The sequence below is a fragment of the Brassica napus genome, chromosome C3 (assembly GCF_020379485.1).
Source record: "Brassica napus cultivar Da-Ae chromosome C3, Da-Ae, whole genome shotgun sequence".
Classification (NCBI taxonomy): domain Eukaryota; kingdom Viridiplantae; phylum Streptophyta; class Magnoliopsida; order Brassicales; family Brassicaceae; genus Brassica; species Brassica napus.
The window spans coordinates 60309860-60332813 of record NC_063446.1 but is presented as its reverse complement, the minus strand read 5'-3'; the positions used below and the strand labels follow the sequence as shown (position 1 = coordinate 60332813).

Here is a 22954-nt window from a genome sequence, read left to right as displayed (position 1 = left end):
TCCGAGATCACGAGCTCATTATTCTCACCCGCAAACGATGTCCCACACGAGACAGACGAGGCCGGCATATTACTCAAGACCAATGAAACCGACATCTCCTTTGAGATGATGATAACCGAACTACGTTTAGACTTGATCCCTTGACGGGTACGTAGGTAGCTCGATCTCGAGTTCAATCACGATCCTTCCTTCTCCTGATATCTCTATGATATTCGACCTACGAATATAGTCCATTTTTGATGACTTAGACCTGATTATATCGTTGTGTCTGAGGATATTGTTGCCCACGTTATTTCTTCCCTAGATTGAACTCTGATCACTATCAAATTCTTAGTGTAGATTTTAGGAGATACAAAGAAAACGATATTTCCAAACAAAAGCAAAGCCGCAAGAGGCAGTAAGCGCGACATGGTCCACGACGGCGTACTATGAGTTGTGCACATATCAAGTTAATAATTCACAGCCGCATCAACTTCTCATCAACTACACATGGAAAAACCGATCAAACATCCAACACCATTTCTTCTCCGCTAGATCGCAGTCGTTAAAACCAGAACACACCCATGTTGGTAAACAATTATCTTTAATCTATTTACACATAAATACATTGCATCAGAGAATAGATTCTCGTATTACTTTCACAACTTATATAATATCAAATTCAAATCACTATTTCAAATCACAAATTTCATAAATAAACTTATATAAACCGCATAATGTTTTATACATTATTCTCACGCTATCAGTAGCTCGAACTACTATTGAGATTCACTTTTTGGTCTCAATTAGCTCGAAATATCCTTAAACTCTATTTTCAACTTTAAACAAGCTCAAACTCTTAGCGAGTTTTACCATATGGTCTCAAACGACCCAAATCTCATCGACCGTATCAAAAACAACACCTATAAACCACGTCCTTAGGCCACCACTGGCCTGCGAGTTAGTTTCCTGATCAGCTTCTATCTCGCAAAACACTCCGAGGACGAGCGATATAAATTGCTCCTTTAACCGAACCAAAGTAAAAGTTCGACTATCGACGTGTAACCAATCATTTCGCATTGACTTGATGATTCGTTGGGATTATATAATATATTTCCAACACCTCTACACAAACGCAAAATATTTACATACTTGAGTCTACGCGAAATAAACAACGAGACTCACATCAAAAGCTCATAAAAAAAAATTCGATGAATGTATTCATCATACAAGTCCAATCTACCACGAGAGTTCAAGGGAACTCTCCATACTTCTCAGAATCAGGAACCTTGTTGACAAGCTCGGCCGACGTTTTCAGCTCCATCCAAATCTCATCTCTCTCGCAACGTTTTCGAACCCTTATACCGACCCACGTACGAAAACGAAAATGATCTCAATGATCAAACAAACTTCAAAAGATTTGACGTAGCTCATCCACTGGCTTAGATCAATTTCACATCTCGATCATGAAGTAACCAAGACCAAAAGCTCAATGCAACCTTTCTTCCCCGATCTCACTATCAAACGGCAAACGACTTTGGAAACTCTAATAGGAAATCGACTTCGTTTTGGTTATTAGGAAGATTTTCCGTTCTCCAACCTCGTCACCTCACTTGAAGAACTGGGGGGCAAATGTTGGACCATGATTTGTACCGAATCTTTCTCACTATAATTATATGTTATTTATTATAGAGAAGAAGTCAAAAGAGTTTGTTTCGATCTCCTAATATCTAGGCTTCGTGAGATCATAATAATTGGTCAAAGCGAGACTTGTGGGGGAGGCGTAACAAACCACCATTCATCTTCAAATCCTATAAAAAGGGAAAGAGATGACTTTGGTAAGGGTCTTCTTTTCCTCCGATCTAACACTTGACTAGAAACAAGAGCACTAACCTGGAGACCAAAGGAGACACGCTTCCATTCTTCCCCATTCCTATAAAAGAGAAGCTCGTATTCATGAGCTCAAGACGATGACTAACTCCGCCGATGTTCCGTTAATCGAATACGTTCATGTATTCCGAAGCGCTAAGAAGCAAGGCTGTTCACACGAGACCCGATCTTACGAGATCGTGATCAGCCAATCCGAGATCCCGAGCTCATTATTCTCACCCGCCAACGATGTCCCACACGAGACAGACGAGGCCGACATCATACTCAAGACCAATGAAACCGACATCTCCTTTGAGATGATGATAACCGAACTACGCTTAGACTCGATCTGTAAGACCCGATCCCGGCCTACTAGGCCGCGGTCGATGCCTCACGTCGCTCAGTCCATACCAGGACCGAACCTCTAAAAATTTTTGCCCTTTAATTAAAACATCACCCATAGGCGAGGGATAAATCAGATCTTAGCTCAAGACTACCTTAGTCATTCCCTAGCTTAGATCATTTCAACTTATGCATAGTGGAATAGTATCTACTTAACCATTGGTCTAAAACCAATCTAACACTTGTCTGGTCAGATCACCTCAACTACTGGTCAGTAAACGCAACTGCCAGCTAGCTCCAAGGTCAATCTTGAACCTAGACCAAGTCATACAATCAGAGGTTCCGTTCCCCTAAGCCATTCTATCTAGATCTATGCAACATTGACAGATCATACCTTTGCCACATCCATGGAGCTTGTTAGATCATCGGCCCAGCTACACTAGCTGAATGAATTCATAAACCAGCTGATCGAGCTGCGAGGTAGCCTTGCCCAGCTCCCCATCCACTCGTCCAACTCCCTTATACCTGCATAAACTCTTCCCTTGGGTACTTAGTCATTCAGCCAACCATCCCCACAGACATAAGTAACCCTTGAGAAGTCTTCAAACAGCTAAGGACATGCATCTGGCCTTTACCGGCTCATGCACTGTCCCACATCCTTTTTGCCTTATCAACTTATGATACCAAGTCCAGCTCATGGACTAACAATGCCCATCAGATCCTGAGTCAATCAACCAACCACCCCACATGACTCAGAACTGATGAGTCTTCACACTTCCTAATCAGTCATGGAACCATGTCCCACTGAACCTGATTAGTGTTGCTCTTACCACTGGTGCATCCTTTGATCAATCAGATCAGACACCTTGATCCATCATCCAAGGATCAGGTCATCCATCCTTACCCATGATCAGATCACACACGGCCTGGCTTACCAACACCAAGGTTGATAACCAGCAATTCCTTATGATCAATATCATAAGTGACAATATGTTCCAGCACACAAACATATGATCAGATATCCTAACACAAGGATCTGACCCCAATATGCCCTCAGGTGCAATTTCGACCGCAAGCAAACCTGCTCCAAAAACATAGCCAATGCTTTGCACATAGCTTACCAACCCAAGGTTGATAACTAACATTCCTTATGATCAATAATCATAAGTGACAAACATTTCACAATACACAAACATATGATCCGATAACCTAACACAAGGATCTATCATTGCATGGCTGGTTCCATAACTAATCGATCATTTTCTCATTAAACCCAAATCTGACCGATTTCAAATGTGATCCAAAAACTAAATAAAATTCATGTAAATTCATGATAATTCCCAACTAAGAGAATGCCATAATCAGAATTTGCAGAACCGGCCTCGATCCTAGAGATCTCGGCCACGAACAGCCAAACCGGCCACACTGACCATCTCTAAATCAATTCGATAAAACCCAATAAAAATCATGATAATTCATTATAAATACCCACTAAGAAGAATCAATCATCAGATCCCCTCAAGTCCTTCAGGAACTATGAGATCTGATCATACCTTCCAAACCAAGGCTATGGAGGATTTCTCCTAACCGGCCAAGGCCATGGTTTAGTGTCATCAAGTCTGATCCAACAGACTACACCATAATCATTCATAATATATATATTCCTCAAGGACGTGCCATACTTGGCCATGATCAATTCCCCAGTCAACAGAATTGGAATTCAAAAGGTAATCATAAAACCGGTTACCTTATACATGATCTGATTAGATCATGTGTCACTCCTTATTATGTTCGGCCATGCTCCTCCAGTGCACGCCTCTATCAATCCTTATCATATACTTCCAGTATTGATAAGTTCCATTCATGGGTCGCACCCATCAGTCATTCCATGGAACTTCCATGAAACCACTTTCTACACTGCATCTACCTTCAAGGCTGTCTTGGCCTGTAAGAGTGGAGTCTGGCCTTCTCCCTTCTCTCCTGGTTAAATGCGTGTGTTCCCAAGACACAGAGGAAGCCCAGGATGTGATCATCCATGATCAAACATCATCACAGGGTCGTCCATCACTTCCCCCTTCAGTGCCCATGAAACTGCCTTTCTACACACATCTGCCCTTAAGGCTGTCTTCGCCTTTGGGAATGAGTTCCGGTCATCGACCTTCTTTCCTCACCATTTGCGTGTGTTCTCAGGCCCTGGAGGATGCTTTGGGTGATAACATCACGGATCAAAGCCACCAGAAAGTCGTTCATAACTTCCCCCCTTGATCTCTCCCAAAACTGCCTCTTTATGGCCTTCACACAACCATGGGTCTTGGATTGGGAATCCGACCAACTCTCTATCTTTTCTCTGTGTTTCTTTGTGTTTCAGGGTGTAGAAGGAAGCCCTGGTGTGCATCTCTACGGCCTGGTCTTCCCACGATCAGAACACGCCAGCAAGATCACACCACTCCACACGGTCCTCCTCTCTTAACCGCCGGTCTCTCTCTCTTTATCTTTCTGGTAAGATTTTGGCAGAGCTTTGCCTAAGGAATTTCGTGCCATTATCTGTGCCAGGGACTCTTTATTTATAGAGAAACTGAGCCCCAACTGCCCTGGAGAAACCACCACAAGCAGTTAGAGAGAAAGGGTACAAAACTGCCCCTTTTGCACCTTTTTGGAAATAACTGCCCAACTGCTCTTCTCTCCTTTGGGCTGTCCGAAACCTAGGCCCAGAAAATCATCCTGAGTCCCTTGTCTGAGGCCAAGACCCACAGACCCTTGGTGGTTCATGTCAAGATCCCACCAGCCCATAACCGTCCATATGGCCCGGCCACTGTCCAGACCCGGCCCAACTGCCCGAGACCTGAACACTCAGTCCATCTGAGTTGAGCTGATCCCCAGCTGACCCAGCTGAGTGAGCTAGACCATCCAGCTCAGGGAGCTGACACACTCTTCAGTGAGCTACACTGAGCTGCACTACACTTCACCTAGCTGGTCGAGCTTGCTTACTGCATCGCCCAGCTGTTATACACTGTGTCCAGCTTGTTTCCTTTATCTTCTTCAATCCTTCTAAGTCCCTTGGTCAATTTCCAGACCTAGACTTAGTTTTCCCATGATCCATTCTGATCACTCACTTCATCGAGCTTCACCTGGATCTTGTCCAGCTACCAGCTCGCTTGTCCAGCTCCTTTGAGCTTATCTCCTTCTTGGATTAGCTATGCCTTAGCTTCCTGATGCCCTTAACCTTACTTCCAGGCTATGACACGCTTGTCTTTGGGCCATATGACCATACTGGTGCATTTCCACGCACCGCAGTCCGTCCGGACGATCCTATCCAGAATCGGGGACATGACACGATCCCTTGACGGGTACGTAGGCAGCTCGATCCCGAGTTCAGTCACGATGTTTCCTTCTCCTAATATCTATATGATATTTGACCTACGAATATAGTCTATTTTGACTCAGGCCTGATTATATCGTTGCCCACGTTATTTCTTCCCTACATTGAACTCCCGATCACTATTAAATTCTTAGTGTAGATTTTAGGATCTACAATATGGACATCCACATAATAGTTTATAACACTCCCCCTTGGATGTCCATTATACAAAATAAGTCCTAATACGCGTATGATGCTGCCTCGTTAAAAACCTTACCAGGAAAACCCAGTGGAAAAAACCATGGTTAAGGGAAAAAGAGTGCATACTCCCCCTGATTAAAACATAACTTGAGATATCTGATATGACACAATCCAATGTGATGAATTAACTCCTTCGTTTTAGGCTTGGACCGGTTCACTTCTTTTGGCTGATTCGACACTCCTCGCCGAAACTTGAATATCTTGATGGCCGTAGGACAAAATGACTTCAAACCACGTGGAAATCGAAGCTAACATCCATTTATAACTTAAGGCACTGGTGTAGCTGTGGTAAGATTGGAATATCTAGCCATATTTGGAATATCAGACGATATTAGGTATTCTGAGACAGATTGTACATGTCCCACGGAAACATTCATATCTCGAGTTCTATCATGGAGAATGACTTGATTCAAATTGGAGATGAAAATAGACTTAAATATATTTCTCTGGAAACCAATTTCATATTTTAATTCCATCTAGAAGGTCTCCTTTGATTGGAAATCTTTTGACCTTCGATTCTGTCTCTAGAATGGAATGTGTTCATGCATTGATTCTTCTTCAAGTAAGATTGATCTATCTCATTTTCTCCTGCTTCTTGAATATCGAAAAATACTTTGGAAGATTGATGACATTCCTCTTTAGGTGTGTATCATTAGCGTGTTATTGGTTGTCTCGTTAAAACCTTGACATGGAAAACCCAGTGGGACAAAACCAATGATAAGGAAAAAGAGTACAACCACGCGCATCATCATATTCTCCCCCTGGAAGCATCATCTTTGGGAGATGTATTATCATCATACATATCATCCTTTTAGGAATGGATATAAACATATTCTCAATGAATAAACTCGTTTGATTTGCAGATAATCTCTTAGACCATTAGGCTTGTAGTCCATAGCCTCTCTTTCACAAAAAATGTCATATCTTGGTCTATTTGGAATCCATGCACATATCTTGGTCTATTTGTCATATTTTGGAGATCAAATCTTACGACGTCGATTTGATATCAGTTCCATATTTTTCTAGACATGACATAGCTGTTGAGATTTCTTTATTCTCAGGTACCTGAATCTTTTTTTTTCTTGTCATGTTTTCTATCTCTTCTCGAGATCTTTAATATTTCATTCATCGATTTTTCCATTCCCATTCATGTTCTTTTTCTTTTCAGAGGATTTTTATATTTGGAACTGATAGGTCTATCACGCTTCAGACAATTTTTAGACTCATTAGCAGTTTGATATTGTCCTTCTAGGACATCAATTTAAACATGAGCATTTACAGCTGATACTTGTGACTTAATCACTTCCTTAAGGTCAGCAAATGAGTCTTGCAACTCATATGCTAATCTTTTTAATAGAATTATCTCCATCATTCAGTTTTGAACTTTTATTCACGCTCTTTAGTCCGAGGATCATTGATAATTCATTCAACTCATTCATTCTCCAGCTGTTTATTTTTCTCCCCCTAATGTTGGGTAGACTAACTTTGAGTCTTTAATTAAATCTTATAATCAATGGAGATCATATCCCAACATATTTATAACCTCCTTTGAGGTCTCATCTTTAGCGGTGTGGTGGAGCAACTACAACTTATCCAAATTTTCTAGATGGGATCTTTGATTCCTGACCCATAACCAATTTGATGGGGAGAGTTCTTAATTACTTTTGGCATTATGCGAATCAATGATGTTGCATCTTACATATGAACATTAGCTACAACATGTTCATCATGTATCTCAACATGCATAACATAATTATCAAAGGCTTGTGACTTCACCAGTATTACCAATAAATCTTGCAAACATCAGGTTGCGGATCTATGACAAGGATACATACAACCGTCTTGTCGATGCATTAATTATAAAGACATGGTGGATGATCTGTCCACCAGTGGGTGATCAAGCCCACAAACATCTCCTTGTATTTATAGATTCTAAATCTATTTAACTGGTGAAAAGCCATATTTTTATATTGCTTTGTAAGCAAGTAGCATATAGAATATCATCCTTAAGAATTTTCTGGTTCTTCAATGAATGTCTATATGATTATCTTTCGCATCATTATTAACCGGGATTGCATAACCGATTTGCCAAACATTACACTTTCAGTAAACTTCCGGTTTACTATTTCATTTATTTCCATTTTCTAATAATTACAATACATGAAGAAGATGTAGGCACTTTCTTGATTATACTTTTTAAAAAATATTTCTGATATAAAATGGATTTAACATTTCTTTCGCTTAATGTCTCAGATTTATATAGATTTAGTTTTTGAAGGATTCATCAATCTCAGTTTAGTAAAACATAATCTTCTAGATGTTTTACTTAATATAAAATGTGAGATTCTTTAACTCTTCGCCTCGAGATGATACTACTACAGGTTTATCAATCTCGAATGAATCTCATTTTTGAATCAACAACATACCATATTCGGGTTATGTATTCTTTCATAGATCTTTCTTACTTTGAGACTTATGAGAATGTAATATTTCAAATCACTTTTTTTTTTTAATGTGTAGTGATATTTATGAACTCTTCTGCATATCCTCTTCTTGAACATTTTATAAGTTCTATATTACCTTGTATTGTATTCACATCGGTTTTCTTTCATCTTTAGATGATTGAAACATATTTTTTCTTAACTATCATTTTTATTTTCTTAACTTCAAGTAAGATTATGTGCTCTAAAAAGAAACACTTTGGATCTTAACCTTATTTATATCCATATTCACGTCTACAACAATACTATTTGTGTGGATTTTCTTTCTTAATATAAGTGCTATATTCTCTTCAAGAGAAATATCATAATTAACTAGACGTGATTTATCATCTTACATCAATAACTCATTATTTTTCTTAATCTCAAAGAAACAAAATATAGTTATAAAAACTTAGATATATTTACAGACTTAACGTCTTGTAATCTTTAGCTTCAAAAGAAATATTGAGTTTTAGGTAAAAACACTTAGGTGATCATACCTTTCTTTGAATTATTCTCCAAAACTTATGGATCTCTTAAGATCAAGCCTTAAACTTAAAACCTTTGTATATAAATATAATATTTATACATATCAAATCGTATCTTATAGCCAAAAAAATTATCACGAGAACCTTATTATATCAAAAATAGATAATACTCATATAGTAACCATTAAATTTAGGGAGAATTGGAAAAACAAGAGATTTTCGAACTTTGTTTGTCAAAATAAGACTTTGGTCGTTTTGGACTGGTTTTGCCCTTGTGTTGTGGAAAAAATAGTAAACTTAGGTAAAAAAATATAAAAAAATGTAGAATCATTTGAAACCAAAGTATATATACTTTTATGTTTAAATTTAATTTTTAAAAATTGTGGAACTATGTTTTATTTAATATCAAAGCTGTAACAGAATACTTATTCTAGCCATATATGTAGTCTACAAAGCGAATATAAAATATTGTACATAGGTTTACCTTGGATAGAAAATATAAACTACACTTTCTTCAATAGTTTACCTTAGCTAGATTTTTTGTCGTAATATTCTATCTTGATAACTTCAGTCTACCTACGGCTTTTTTACAAGTTCTATCCTAGAGTCAGTGAAATACCTTTTCTTTTTTACAAGTCATACCTTGTTCTGCCTTTTACTATATAATAGCCTAAGGCAGAATGTAGTTTCCATTCTCTCTACATATTTCTGCCTAAGGCAGAATGTAGTTTCCATTCTCTCTACATATTTCTGCCTTACGTATGATGTATATTCTTGCCAAATAAAGTAAAAATGGAAACTTCCAAATTTCGTGATCATATCTTTCCTAAATATATCCTAACTAAATATTTCCTAAATATCTCCCCCCCCCCACGATTTTCTCCCTTTTCTCTTCACACGATCTCTATCTCCCTCGTTCCTTGTTCCTCTCTCTTCTTCATCGACAAAAATCTCTTCTATCAACCAACACAAGATGGTTCTAATCTACGTTAAATCTGGTGTATGGATGTCAAGTTTCAGTGACGAGTGGAGTTTCTTGGCAGACAAACAAAGGCGTGGTCGAATGGTGACATTAGAAACTACTACTTTACTGGAGGAACTCAAGATCATGGTGTGTGAAGATTATGGGGTCGACCCTAATTTGGTTAATGTCGAGTTCAGTTATGAGATGGTCAATCAAAGAGGAAATCCTCCCATTAGTATCAGTAATGATCGACAAGTGTGTAACTTTGTGGGCTACGCAAAGAAGGGTTCCTCTACAACCTTGTGTGTCACGTTCTCTGGTACTGGTACTGGTGTAAAGTAAAAGGACCGAGTCAATATCGATCTCAATAAGGAACCGTGTGATTCAAGTAATGTTGAGGAAGGTGAAGTTCCTGACATAAATCTGGGAGATTTTGCAGAACCATCAACAAAGTGTTGTGATAAAAGGAAGAATCATGTCATTGAGGATGGTTCCGGTCATGCTGGTTCAAAGAGTGAAAAGTATGGCGATAGTGAAAAGGAAAGCCGAGCTGGGAACAAAGATTTCGTGAAGAAAGATCAACTTTTCCAAAGTAAACGTGTCCTAAAGGCAACAATGGAAATTTGGGCGATGAAGAATAATTACGATTTCCTTGTTACCAAATCAACGAAAAAGTGGTGGTCTATACGATGTAAGGATAATACGTGCAACTGGACTGTGCGTGCGGAATGTGTTGATGGGTCTACATATTTCATGATCAATAAGTGTGTGGGTATACACTCATGTGCTCCTTCAAAGAAAAGCAACTTCGGAAAAACGGCGTCGGCAAGAACTATTGGAAAGCTGATACAACATCGGTTTGATGATGCCAATGATGGCCCCAAAGCAAACGACATCATTCAGTTTATGAGGCTAGAACATAGCTGCGAAATTACTTATTGGCACGCTTGGGAAGCTCGTGAGTATGCAATTGCAGCTGTTAGAGGTATACCAGACGAAAGTTATGCAAATATACCAAAATATTTGCATATGATTAAAGAAGTTAATCCTGGTACACACACTCACTATGAAACTAAGAAGGATGGTAGATTCATGTATCTATTTATGTCGTTTGGGCAATCAGTTAGAGGATTTCACAGTCATATGCGTAGGGTGAATGTTGTTGATGGAACTTTTCTGAAAAATAAATATAAAGGAGTTCTACTTGTTGCTACAGCTGTAGATGGTAACTCCAACTTGTATCCAATTGCATTTGGAGTTGCTGATTCAGAGAATGAAGAATCATGGGAGTGGTTCTTCAGACAGTTGAGTGTGGTTATTCCTGATAGTAAAGACTTAGCTTTTGTGTCAGATAGACATGCGTCAATTGCTAAAGCAATCAAGGATGTCTACCCACGATCAAAGCACGGAATTTGTGTACACCACTTGCTGACCAATGTGGTTAAATTCTTCAGGACAAAGGGGTTCACTGCTTTGGTCGAGAAGGCTTCAAAAGCATATAGGTATAGTGAATTTCAGGAACGTTTCACAGAAATTGTTGATATCAGTCCGACACTTGGAAGATATCTACAGGAGGCTGATGTGAGAAAATGGGCTCGTTCTCTCTTCCCTGGATCCAGGTATGACATCAGGACCAATAACCCAGCCGAGTCGATTAATTCAGCTCTAAGATCTCCTAGACAATTTCCATTAATTCCTTTGCTAGATAGTATAAGAGAAATGATGACCCGATGGTTCTATGAGCGTCGCATGTTAAGCTCCAAACATATTGATCCTTTAACCGATAAGGTGGAGAAAAAGATTGATAGGAGAATCGTGAAGGCTCGAGGGTTTCAGGTTCAGAAGGTTGACAACTTCAGATCACTTGTTAAAGGAGACATATATGATTGTCATGTTGATCTGGAAACCAGAACATGCACATGTGGGAAATTTGATTTAGGAAAAATTCCATGCAGACACGCCATTCCTGCAATATATTCTCGAGGTATGGAAGTATATAAACATTATCTTGGTACCTATATATTCCAGCATTTTGCAGCGTTTAGACATTGGTCGGTCTTTTTTTGACACAGGTATGGAAGTACACTGATTTACTGATGGCGTCTATAGCACTGCAACGTGGAGAGCTGCCTACGCGGAATCCATTAATCCCATACCAGTTCCAGAGGCTGAATGGAATGTCCCAGATGAGGTTAAACTTGCGAAGATCTTACCACCATAGTCAAGAAAGAGTGCTGGTAGACCAGTAAAGAGAAGGTATGAAACAGTAGAAGACAAGATTAGATCTTCTCAAGGATCAACAAAGAAGAAAAAGCACAAGTGCAGCCGGTGTGGTATGGAGGGACACAAGAGAGGAACATGTGATAAACCTATCTAGTTTGTTGTGTGTGTTCTCTGTTATTTGCTGTTTGCTTACAACATTGTTGAGACAAATCGAATCTTCCTATTGACAGTTTGATTTTTGCAATTTTTTTTGTTATATTCGATGCAAATCACCAAAAACATCAAAGAACATAGTCTTACATTTATATAGAAAAAAACAGAACAAGAAATTGAACATCATGCATAGGTAAGGTACATGAAGACCATAACAAAACAACACACAAACAAAGCTTTGATGATCCTTAACTCTCTAATGCATTCGATGGAATTTTCTTCGCAACGAGCAATTGCATCTTCCATCTCTTCAAGTCTACTCTTATGTCGTTTAGGATTGTCTCAGAAGCTCGTACTGATTTTTGAAACTCGGAATTGTCCACTAGCAGCACATCAAACAGATCCTGAAAGTCTTCAACTTCCTCAACAACTGACTTATCAGTCCATTTGAACAAGTGAGTTTTGTCCTTCATCATTAACATCAACAAACAGTTAGATTGGACTATGCGTGAAGGTTATATGAATACAGACTAACCATCTCAGATCCCATCGGACAACAATGGAACAATCTTCCCGGATTTTTGACAGTTGTTGAAGTGAAAAGATGCACTTCCTTGCCGCAATTGCATCTTTTCGGAATTCCTCTTTGTTTGGTGTGCTGATATCTTGAATCGACAGAAGAACCGACCGAAGACATGATTGAGTTGATCTCCCAAGTTCTCTCCCCTTGATTTTTCTCTGTCGTGAAAGAATGAGGAAGAAAAGGCATTAGGTAAAAAAATAATACAAAACTACGTCGTTTCATGACGTAGAAAACATGTTTTATACCTGAGGCAGATCTAGTAAATATAATGAAAAACCATTTAGGGGTTCGTTAGGGATTAGTTAGGGTATGTAATTTCACCATATATCCACTAAAGTAGTGATTATACATGAAACAAAACATGTCATTCTCAACACAAATGGTAAGAGTTTAGAGTAAAGAGTTCTTATGTATAGGGTACATTTAGGCTTTAGGGTAAATATTGGGTTCGTTAGTGGTTTAGGGTAAAGATCGATAAGTTTAGTGGTTTAGTGTAATTGGATATTTTAGTTGTAAATATTTCATGCAAAATCAAACCACAAATAACTAGTAAACTAAAATAGTGTCATGTCACATAATTTCTAGAAAACTCTAAAATAGAGTATTGTCACAACATTCCTGGTAAAACCTAAACAAACACACATAATCAGTCTTCTTCAAAGTCATAAAAAGTAGAACTCTCAAAATCCGAAGGGATGTGTTGTGCCATAAGCTGGATTAAAATGGGATCATGGACAGCCTCCCATATATCATAAGCAATTTTCTGTCGGCAACCAGGCATTATTCCGTCTTCCACTAAACTGAGGTCGAGACCAAGAAGGATGCACTCCAAGTGTTTGAGTGCGAATGCCCCGCAATCAGCACAAGACTTGTTCAATCTTGTCTGCATAGGCATATCTACAATCGAATAGGATGTAAGGAGTAACTTGCTCTTCGGTGGACCAACTGCCTTGACAATTCTAGGAATCATACAAGCAAACTTCTCTACGTATTGCCTATTCCTTCCCCGATTGCAATCACAGACTTCCACTTTCTTCTCAATCATGTTGACGCATACAGCAATCCAATGATTACCTGCAACGGACATCACTTATTTTGTTAAAAAAAATACTTGAATAACGGAGACGTGTAGAGGAAGCATGGACAAACAGAGGAAAGTAGAGACGATCAACATCGACACCCCAAACTCTATTAGTCCGCCCATGAGATGGAAGCTCTCCTCTCCCATAAGCAAGAAGAAGATTGGGTACTACGTAGCCTCTTTTGTCGTCTTTACACTTCTCGTATTCTTTCTCGATCTGGAGGCAGAACATGGTGTTCATGAAAGCAACACGGTCTATATTCCAACGCCTCAAAGATGTTTTCTCTCGCCATATATACATCATCGCATCCATTTCCTGAATATTCACATGGAAAATTACCCAATGCACAATCAAATATATGTTAAGAAAATAATACCTCGTTTCCAAGCCATTTTCCAGCACAAACTATTCTCTGTGCGAAGGTCAAATTAAAGACAGAGGGACCAATCCTCAAAGCTGTTGGATTCGTAGACCATTTCGTGAATCTATCCCACGATTCTTCGGTGAAATAATACAGTGACGCCTGTGGAGAACCGTCATCTGCCATTGGTGAGTCACTAAGCTGAAGCTTCTTGCTTGGTCCTCCAGTCCATCTATCCCACTTTGCCGATGTTAGAGGTGCATTTGATTGCTTTGATCCACCTTTTCGTAGTTTCCGGACAGTAGTCATTGGAGTCCACCAATCACTTGCATCGTTGTCATTATTGGTCTGTGATGGATCAAAATCGGGTACGTACGAGGCTTGAGAAAGTCCTTCAAGGCTTTGCGTACCTATTAGTTCGTCCATATCATCTGCTTGACTGAAATTTACACCCTGTTTCAAAGTACACAAGCAATTCATAAAAAACCCGGATTCAAAACACACAAGCAATTCAAACAAAAATCAGATTCAAAATACACAAGCAATTCATTTAAAAACCAGTTATTAAGCACACACAAGCAATTCATAAAAAACATGATTTTATAAACTAATAAAATTCATATAAATATTTTACACATAGTTCACATAACAAAACACACATCATAATGCAGATACATAATTAAGCCTGATTTTGAACAACAATTACAAACCAAACACACTTCCAAAACGAGACAATGCAAAACACATCACAACGCCGATAAACACATGAAACTAACACTAAAAGAAGTTAAGACACATTGCAGAGAGTTATGAAGACTAGTGCTTGTTTACCAAGCGTTTGGACCTCCTCGGAGATGGCTTGCTAGGCGATGGCTTCGTAGGAGATGGCTTCCTAGGCGATGGGTTACTAGGCGCTGGCTTGCTAGGCGATGGGTGGCTAGGCGCTGGCTTGCTCGCAGATGGATCTCCATGCTCAGCTTAGACGGTTGAATCCCCACGGGAATTTTTAAGCTCAGACTGCACTCCCTCAAATTTTTCATCCATCTTTTTCTCTAGCCTCTCTTCCATCGCAGCAAAACCTTGCTGAAACAACTGCGTCACAAAAGTCTTCATTTCTTCATCAAAGGGCGCCTGTTGTGGTCTAGTATGTAGGACCTTATGCTTCCTTTTTTCCATTCCACGATCAGGGAGCCTCTTCTTTCCCTTTGTATCTCTCGCCCTTATGGTTGCTGATCCTTTTGGAGTTTGAAACTCCTCATCGCTCCCACTTGCTTCATCGCTCCCACCTTCACCATCCTTGTCGTTAGGCTCTTCATCACTCCCACCTTCTCCCTCATGCGTAGCTACTTTCTCCTTCTCACCTTCTTTGTTATCAACCTCAAAAGAAAAGACCGGTGTCTCTTCGTACTCCCAATTATGACCACTGAAGTCAAACTGCTTCATTATCATCTGCATGAGAAGCTTGACTCTATCATCCTCCACCTCATCTCGTCTGCTAAATTGAAGACTTTCACACACTGTATAATTCCCTGTCCACGAGATGTATGGATATATGTCATCCTACACAAGAAAGGTGAAAAGAGTCAATCATTAATACAAACATTTGTTTGTTTTACTACTTGTTAAAATAAATATTTACCTTGGGTGTTAAGATGTTCTCCAACTTGTTGAGCTCCTCGTACGAAATCTTTGCAGCTCCCATCCAGTTTACACATCTAGGACCGTTCTTAAAACTTTTGTTCAGTTTTCTTCCACAGAGCTTTCAAAGCTTTGGTATTGCTTCCATAGCCCATATCTGAAGACCGTAGGTGAAGCCATCTAACACGTAACTCTTTGGATTCTCCTTCAGTTTATCTCGTTTTTCAGCTATTGACTCGCATAGAAGGTCAAAAGAAGCAACTCCCCAAGGGTAGTTTCGAACCTGCTCAAGATCCATCACCAACTTCACGTACTTGATGGGGATAGGTGCCTTCTCATCTCTCCCGCAAACCATACAAACAATGATGCAAAGATACACAAGCCTGATTCGATCAGCATTACTCCACTTCTTAACAGCTGCCCTGTGATGTTCCCACAGCTCGAAAATAGAAATCCCCTTATTTGTCCTGATCACTAAGCTCCAGAAACCACCATCATCATCCCAGTCAACCAACTCCTTAAGTGAGAGACTAGTATCGCACTGAAGCCCGTTAACTGCGTGGAACTCAAGCAATGAAAATCGGAGAGGTCTTCTCGCAAAGACAAACCAGAGCTCATAATCTTTGTAAGTCAACAGCTCCCTACATAAGAAGCCGTGTATCACTCTCGCCGAGAATCCCAAACCATTATCGAACAGCTTAAAAATCTGAGCAAAAACAGGATCTTTCTTCACTGTCTCCAACTCCTTTGGCAACCACTCCATCAATCTTTTGAAATAGCGTACAATCTTGCAGTTGTTATTGATCTGATGCACTTGGGTCTCTTCACCCGGCTTAAACAACCGCTTTGGTAACTCCTCAGACATACCTACAATCACAGAAAAGAAGTTTATAATCAGAGCACAAACAAAAAAAGAAGAAGATTTGACAAAAAACCAAACCTTTGAATCGGAAAACAACAAAAACGAATATATTTGTCAATTTTCCCTCTTTCAAAAAAGGACCAAAATCGAAGATAAGAAACTAAAATCAAAACACCCAAACAATAACATCCATGAATTGCGTAATGTATAAGGAGATTAATCAACCCATTCAAGTAATTTAGATTAAGAAATAAGATAAATCGGATTTAAGTGATGAGAAACTTGAAATCTAGGGTTAAGAGAATCAAAACAAGTAATCGCAAACTCACCTTCTTAGAAACGTGAGATGTTGATGAAATTGATGGTGGAAGAAGAAGAAGAGCGTCCGACGATGTCGTAGAGTAAGAACAAATCTCCAATTCTTCAGGCTGATAGCAAAAAGAAAGACGAAAATAACTAGATTAGAGATGAAAAATGAAAGTTAAAGAGTGAAGAAACGATTTGGCTTTGTTCTTACCCAAAATCGCCATTGGAGGAGCTTCAAGCTTTCGGCGGAGAAGATGAGAGAGGTTTGTTAATCTCTAGGGTAAATCGACTTTTGTTTCTACTTTTTTTTATTGTTTTTCCCTTATTTTTACTTTCTGTTTTTACTTTTTGTTTTTTTGTTTTTTTAAAAGTGGTTAAATATATTTCGAAATATTAATATTAATTATATAAATCTTAACTATACTAATTTGAGGGCAATATGGTATTTACAAAATTATAAATCCTACTTATCTAAAGAATTTTCAAAAAGTCCTACTCTTACAAATCGAAGTATAAAATGTCATTATTTTCCAATTTTGTCTTAAATTTACTAGCTCCTTATTATTATGCTATTTAATAAGGTGTTTGATCAATCACACATTTTAGTGAACAAATTTCATATTACATGTACCTAGGCCCGGGAATTATTATCCGAGATCCGCTCCGGATCCGCTCCGGATCCGCTCCGGATCCGCTCCGAAAAAAGGATATCCGGGGTGCCCGGATCCGAATCCGGATCCGTATATCTTAATTTTTAGGTCCGGATATCCCGATCCGGATCCGTATTTTTAAAATACATTAAATTTTTAAATTTTATTAATATTAATATTTGATATATTAATATTTATACATGAATTAATCTTATAATATTATATTTTAGTTTTTACAATATTATAAACATATATAAATATATTTATAAATATTTAATTTATGTATTATATTAAAAAAAATTAGTATTTTTTGTTAAAAAAATTATTTTTAATTATTTTGACGGATCCGGATCCGGATATCCACGGATAATAGAATATCGAGACGGATATCCGGAAACCACGAATCAGGATCCGAATATTAAATCCACGGATCCGACGGATCCGGATCCGGATACCCTAAATTTCTCGGATATTCGGATCCGTCCTAGGGCTACATGTACCAACTTTCATGCGAATTGTTTAATTTAACTATTTAATCAAACTTTATTTAATTCTGTATCTAGCTTAAGCATGAAATTAATAGTACTTATCTAGATATGGAGGAAGACATGAGACTTGACATGGAGATGGTGTTGAAAACAATATGTTCCCCGCTGGTTAGATCTCGTACCAAACTTCATCTTTTATAAAGAGCACATATATATCTGAATTTTCCAAAACTTTGCTCATGAAAACATGGCTGTTATATAACATTAGATATTAAAATTTAATCCACATAGTTAAATATGAATTTCATTCGATTCTATATATCTATTAATTATAACAGAGAGGCGAGCCTATTGAACTAACACCACATACTTTTCTTTAGGTCTTTTACTAAACAAAAGAAAAGGTCTCAACGAAAACGTAACACAAGACATCAGATCCTAGAACATTGAATCAACATAAAATATCTGTGAACGCAAACAAGTGATCATTTAAACCAACTCGAAAAACTATTTTCAAACCATATAATTATCATGATAGTATTAATACCAAGTATTTAATCACTCTATTTATTCTATATAGAGTGACTTAAAAAGATAAGCAGTATAAGCCATTAATAAACCACAAAGCTATTTAAACTATGAACAATATAATCATCTATTCACAATATCGTTCATAATAAAATATCACGTAGTGAACTGATAATCAAATCTAACCAACTCATATTATAAATCAAACAACTTCCAAATTAAAGGGTTTGGTAAATTGACTAATACTTTAACATGCTGAATATAACATGCAACATTAGATTATATAAGCAAGACGTGAACTTAGCTGGTTTTTATTTGATGAAAACATTGTTGGAGCTGAACGCTGACTAGAGATTTTGATAATAATCTCGGTAGTCACAATCTGCTACACTTCCACAAAATAATTGACGGAGACGAGGCATCCGGGAATTTGGGATGAGGTGAAGGCAAAAGTAGGAGGTTTTTAACGTAAGTTAAGAAACTGTTTTTTAACTCTTAACTAAAAAAGCTAACACTACAAGAAAACAGCGACATACTGAAGGAAAAAATCGTCGGTATGTCGTCGGTATGTCGTCGGAATAACGTTATTCCGGCGACATACCGACGAAACAAGTCCTCGGAAATAACTCCTCGGAAATTCATTTTTCCTCGGAAATCCCTCGGAATTTTCCGACGGAATTCCGAGGAAACAAGTTTCCGAGGAAATTCCGAGGACCACCAGTTCGTCGGAAAGCTCCTCGGAATATACCGAGGGAGAACTTCGTCGGGATATTTCGATGGACTTTCCGATGGTCCAATCCTCGGAAGTTCCGACGAAATATTCCTCGGAATTTCGAGGGTTCAATTCCTCGGAATGTAAAAAATCTCGGAATGTAAAAAATTTGTAAATTTGGCTATTTTCTATTTCAGTCGGTATATTCCGAGGGTTCAATTCCTCGGAATGTAAAAAAAATTAATTTTTTTTAAAAAAATAAAATTTTTGAAATTTAAATTCGAAAATATAAAATTAAAATTAAAATTGAAATCATATTAATTAATATTCAAAGTTTCACAAATAAAAATAAAACATTCCGAGTTTTTGGGAAAAAAAAAACTACGGGTCTGGCACGTCCGGGAACACCTCGTTCGGGTACATCCTCTGCATCATCTCCATCATTTGCTAGTTCAGCCTCCTCTGTGCCTCATAGCCCGCCTGTTGAGCCGCCATCTGGGTCTCCAACAAAGATATGCGATCATCCTTGTCCTTCAACTGAGCCGTAAGTACTTCTGGATCAACAAAAGGCGGTGGTGCAGAAGAAGGAGGAACCGACTGGGTGCGACGACCCAAACCGACCAAACGTCTCTTCTTCTTTGGAACCGACTGAAATAGAAAATAACCAAATTTACAAATTTAAATCAAGAAATAAATAAATTGAACTTTTAAAAAAGAACTTACGGATTCAACGATTTCGTTGATTCGAAATCGGGATAAGTTGGTCGAAGCCGTCGAAGCGTCATCCTCGGTTTGAAGCTGAGACACTTCGTCTTGCACGTGAGTTTGGACCAGGCTGACCACTTCCCTCACAAGACCGTCATCAATCTGGCCGGTCTTCTTGTTGGTATACGCCCTCTTCATTAGGGCGAGATCATCAACCGGCTCGCCATCATTTTCTTCCGCCTTGAAAAAAAACATAAATTAAAGAAACATTAGAAATTAGAAGAAATGGACAAAAAATAAAATTTCAAAACTTAAATAATTGAAGAAAAGGCGGCTGAACTTACCATGCGATCTCCCAGAGAGGCAATAGATTGAGCACCCAAGTTATGCTTGAAGACGCCCTTCCCTTTAAGGTCGCTCCTGCGGTTGGTGGAGTTGGTGGAAGAAGTTTCTTTCGTCTCTTCCTTATCCCAATGCGCACACAACTCCGTCCAGACCGTGTTGTTTATCGACTTTGGGACCTTTTAATAAAAAAAAAAAATAGTTTAATAAATTAAAAAATACTTTAATAAATTAAAAAATTGTTTAATAAATTAAATCGAACCTTATTGATTTCCCACTTCTTCTTCCACTCGTGGATCTGCTTCCCGTAGTTGTCCATAACTATATGGACGAAGTGGTGATAGATAAAGAGCGTCTCATCGGAATTCCAGGTGAATTCTTGCTGGAAAAAAAAACACAATTAGTAGAAAATTTATATTAAATATTAAAAATATAATTAAAAAATTAGAATACTTACCGCAAACTGCCGAAACCACAGATGCTGCTTGTCGGTAGGGAAGTCAGTGAAAGTGTGATGTCCCTTGTCGAGGGCCGAGTACATCATACGGTTGATTCATGCGCTGATCCCGTTCCCGGATCGGTTGAACCTAATAAAAAGAACAAACGCTTAATAATGAAATCAAATTTTAATGAAAAAGAAAATATGTTTAATTACCATGTTTGACCCCGTCCATGTGGATACGGAGTGAGATACGAAAGATGGTCACGACCGGGCTGTCGAACCAACTCCGCAATACTCATCACGCCCGGAGGAGCAGGAGCGGGTGCAGCAGCGGGAGCGAGAGGAGCAGGAGCGGGTGCAGAAGAGGGAGATGTATGGTAGGAGCTGTGGGGCGAAGGGGAATCCTGAAAATGGCTGGAATCCCGAGACTGGCTAAGTCGTCCAACGTTTGTGAAAATGTCTGGAACCGTAACATGATATGTTGCTCGTTCGCCTCTATCATCATGCCGAGCAGGTCTTCTGTTTTTGGTCTGAACTTCTGCTGGAAAGTAGTACTCGGCAAAGTTTGAAGTTTCTTCATTGATCATCTGTGCGACTATAGAACCTTCCACCCTACTTAAATTTTTCACCATCTTCTTTAAATGGAACATATACCGCTCATACAGATACATCCATCTATACTGCACAGGACCACCAAGTTCCAATTCTCTTGCCAGGTGAATAACAAGATGCTCCATAACATCAAAAAATGAGGGAGAAAATATCTTCTCAAGGTTGCACTGAATCACGGCTATGTTAGTCTTCAAATTTTCAATACCTTCAAGAGTCACTGATCTCGTGCATAAATCGCGGAAGAAACCACTTATCCCTGCAATTGCTTCATGAACATTTCGTGGTAATAGTTCCTTGAAGGCAAACGGAAGGAGGCGCTGCATCATTACATTGCAATCGTGGCTTTTCAAGCCAGTAAACTTTCCTTCCTTTCTGTCGATACAGTTACGCAAATTAGATGCGTAACCGTCTGGAAATTCCACATCGTTTGAAATCCAATCAAAGAACGCATCTTTTCCCTCTGCATCAAGTCGGTATATGGGAAAAGGAGCCCTACCATTCTCATCAGCATGAAGTTCTGAACGAGCACATATATCGACTAAATCCAGTCTTGACTTCAAATTATCCTTTGTTTTACCTTGAACATTAAGGATCGTGTTCATGAGATTGTCAAAAAGTTCTTCTCAATATGCATGACATCTAAATTATGCCTTAGCAGATGATCCTCCCAGTATGGCAGATCCCAGAAAATACTTTTTTTTGTGCCAGTTATGTAGGTCTCCAACAGCATCTACCGGAAAACGCTCATGTCCACCGACGTCTGGCGTCCTTTCTGCACCAAAATCTCTTAGTTGTGTCTTCAAATCTCTCCCACAAATTTTCGGAGGTGGACTGTCAAACACCCTCTTGTTCTTCGTAAACAAATTCCTACTCCTACGATATGGATGATCAGGTGGTAGGAATCTCCTGTGACAGTCAAACCAACACGTTTTCCTTCCGTGTTTTAGTTGGAAAGCATCAGTGTTATCTTAACAATATGGACATGATAGCCTTCCATGCGTTGTCCATCCAGATAATATACCATATGCTGGAAAATCACTTATTGTCCACATTAGTACTGCCCGCATTTGAAAGTTTTCTTTACACGAAACATCGTATGTTTCAGCACCTTGAGCCCATAGTTGTTGCAACTCATATATTAGTGGCTGAAGAAACACATCAAGTGATCTTTTAGGATGCTCTGGTCCGGGAACGAGAATCGAGAGAAACAAAAACTTTCGTCGCAAGCACAAGTTTGGGGGTAGGTTGTATGGTGTAAGAATGACTGGCCATAGAGAATACTGTCTTCCACTCTTGCCAAACGGGCTGAAACCATCAGTACATAATCCAAGGTGGATATTTCTTCTCTCATACGCAAAGTCGGGATACTTTGATTGGAAATGCTTCCACGCTTTTGCATCTGAAGGATGTCTGATCTCACCATCTGTTGAGTGCTCCGCATGCCATCTCATTGGTTGCGCTGTGCGTTCAGACAGATACAACCTCTGCAACCTTTCCGTCAAAGGCAAATACCACATCCTTTTATA

General features: G+C 38.9%; 2 protein-coding genes across 2 annotated transcripts; one reads left to right on the top strand and one right to left on the bottom strand.

The window, feature by feature from the left end:
• The first annotated feature begins 9750 nt into the window (after positions 1-9750).
• LOC106383629 lies at positions 9751-11990 on the top strand. Its single transcript, XM_022697900.2, has 3 exons — positions 9751-10066; positions 10181-11733; positions 11814-11990. The coding sequence occupies exons 1-3, from the start codon at positions 9751-9753 to the stop codon at positions 11988-11990; spliced, it is 2046 nt and encodes a 681-aa protein (XP_022553621.1).
• A 3131-nt stretch (positions 11991-15121) lies between these two features.
• On the bottom strand, positions 15122-15845 carry LOC111203817. Its single transcript, XM_022697899.1, has 2 exons — positions 15783-15845; positions 15122-15703 (listed from the first exon to the last, which is right to left on the bottom strand). Exons 1-2 carry the CDS (start codon positions 15843-15845, stop codon positions 15122-15124), a joined length of 645 nt encoding a protein of 214 aa, XP_022553620.1.
• Positions 15846-22954: the final 7109 nt, after the last annotated feature.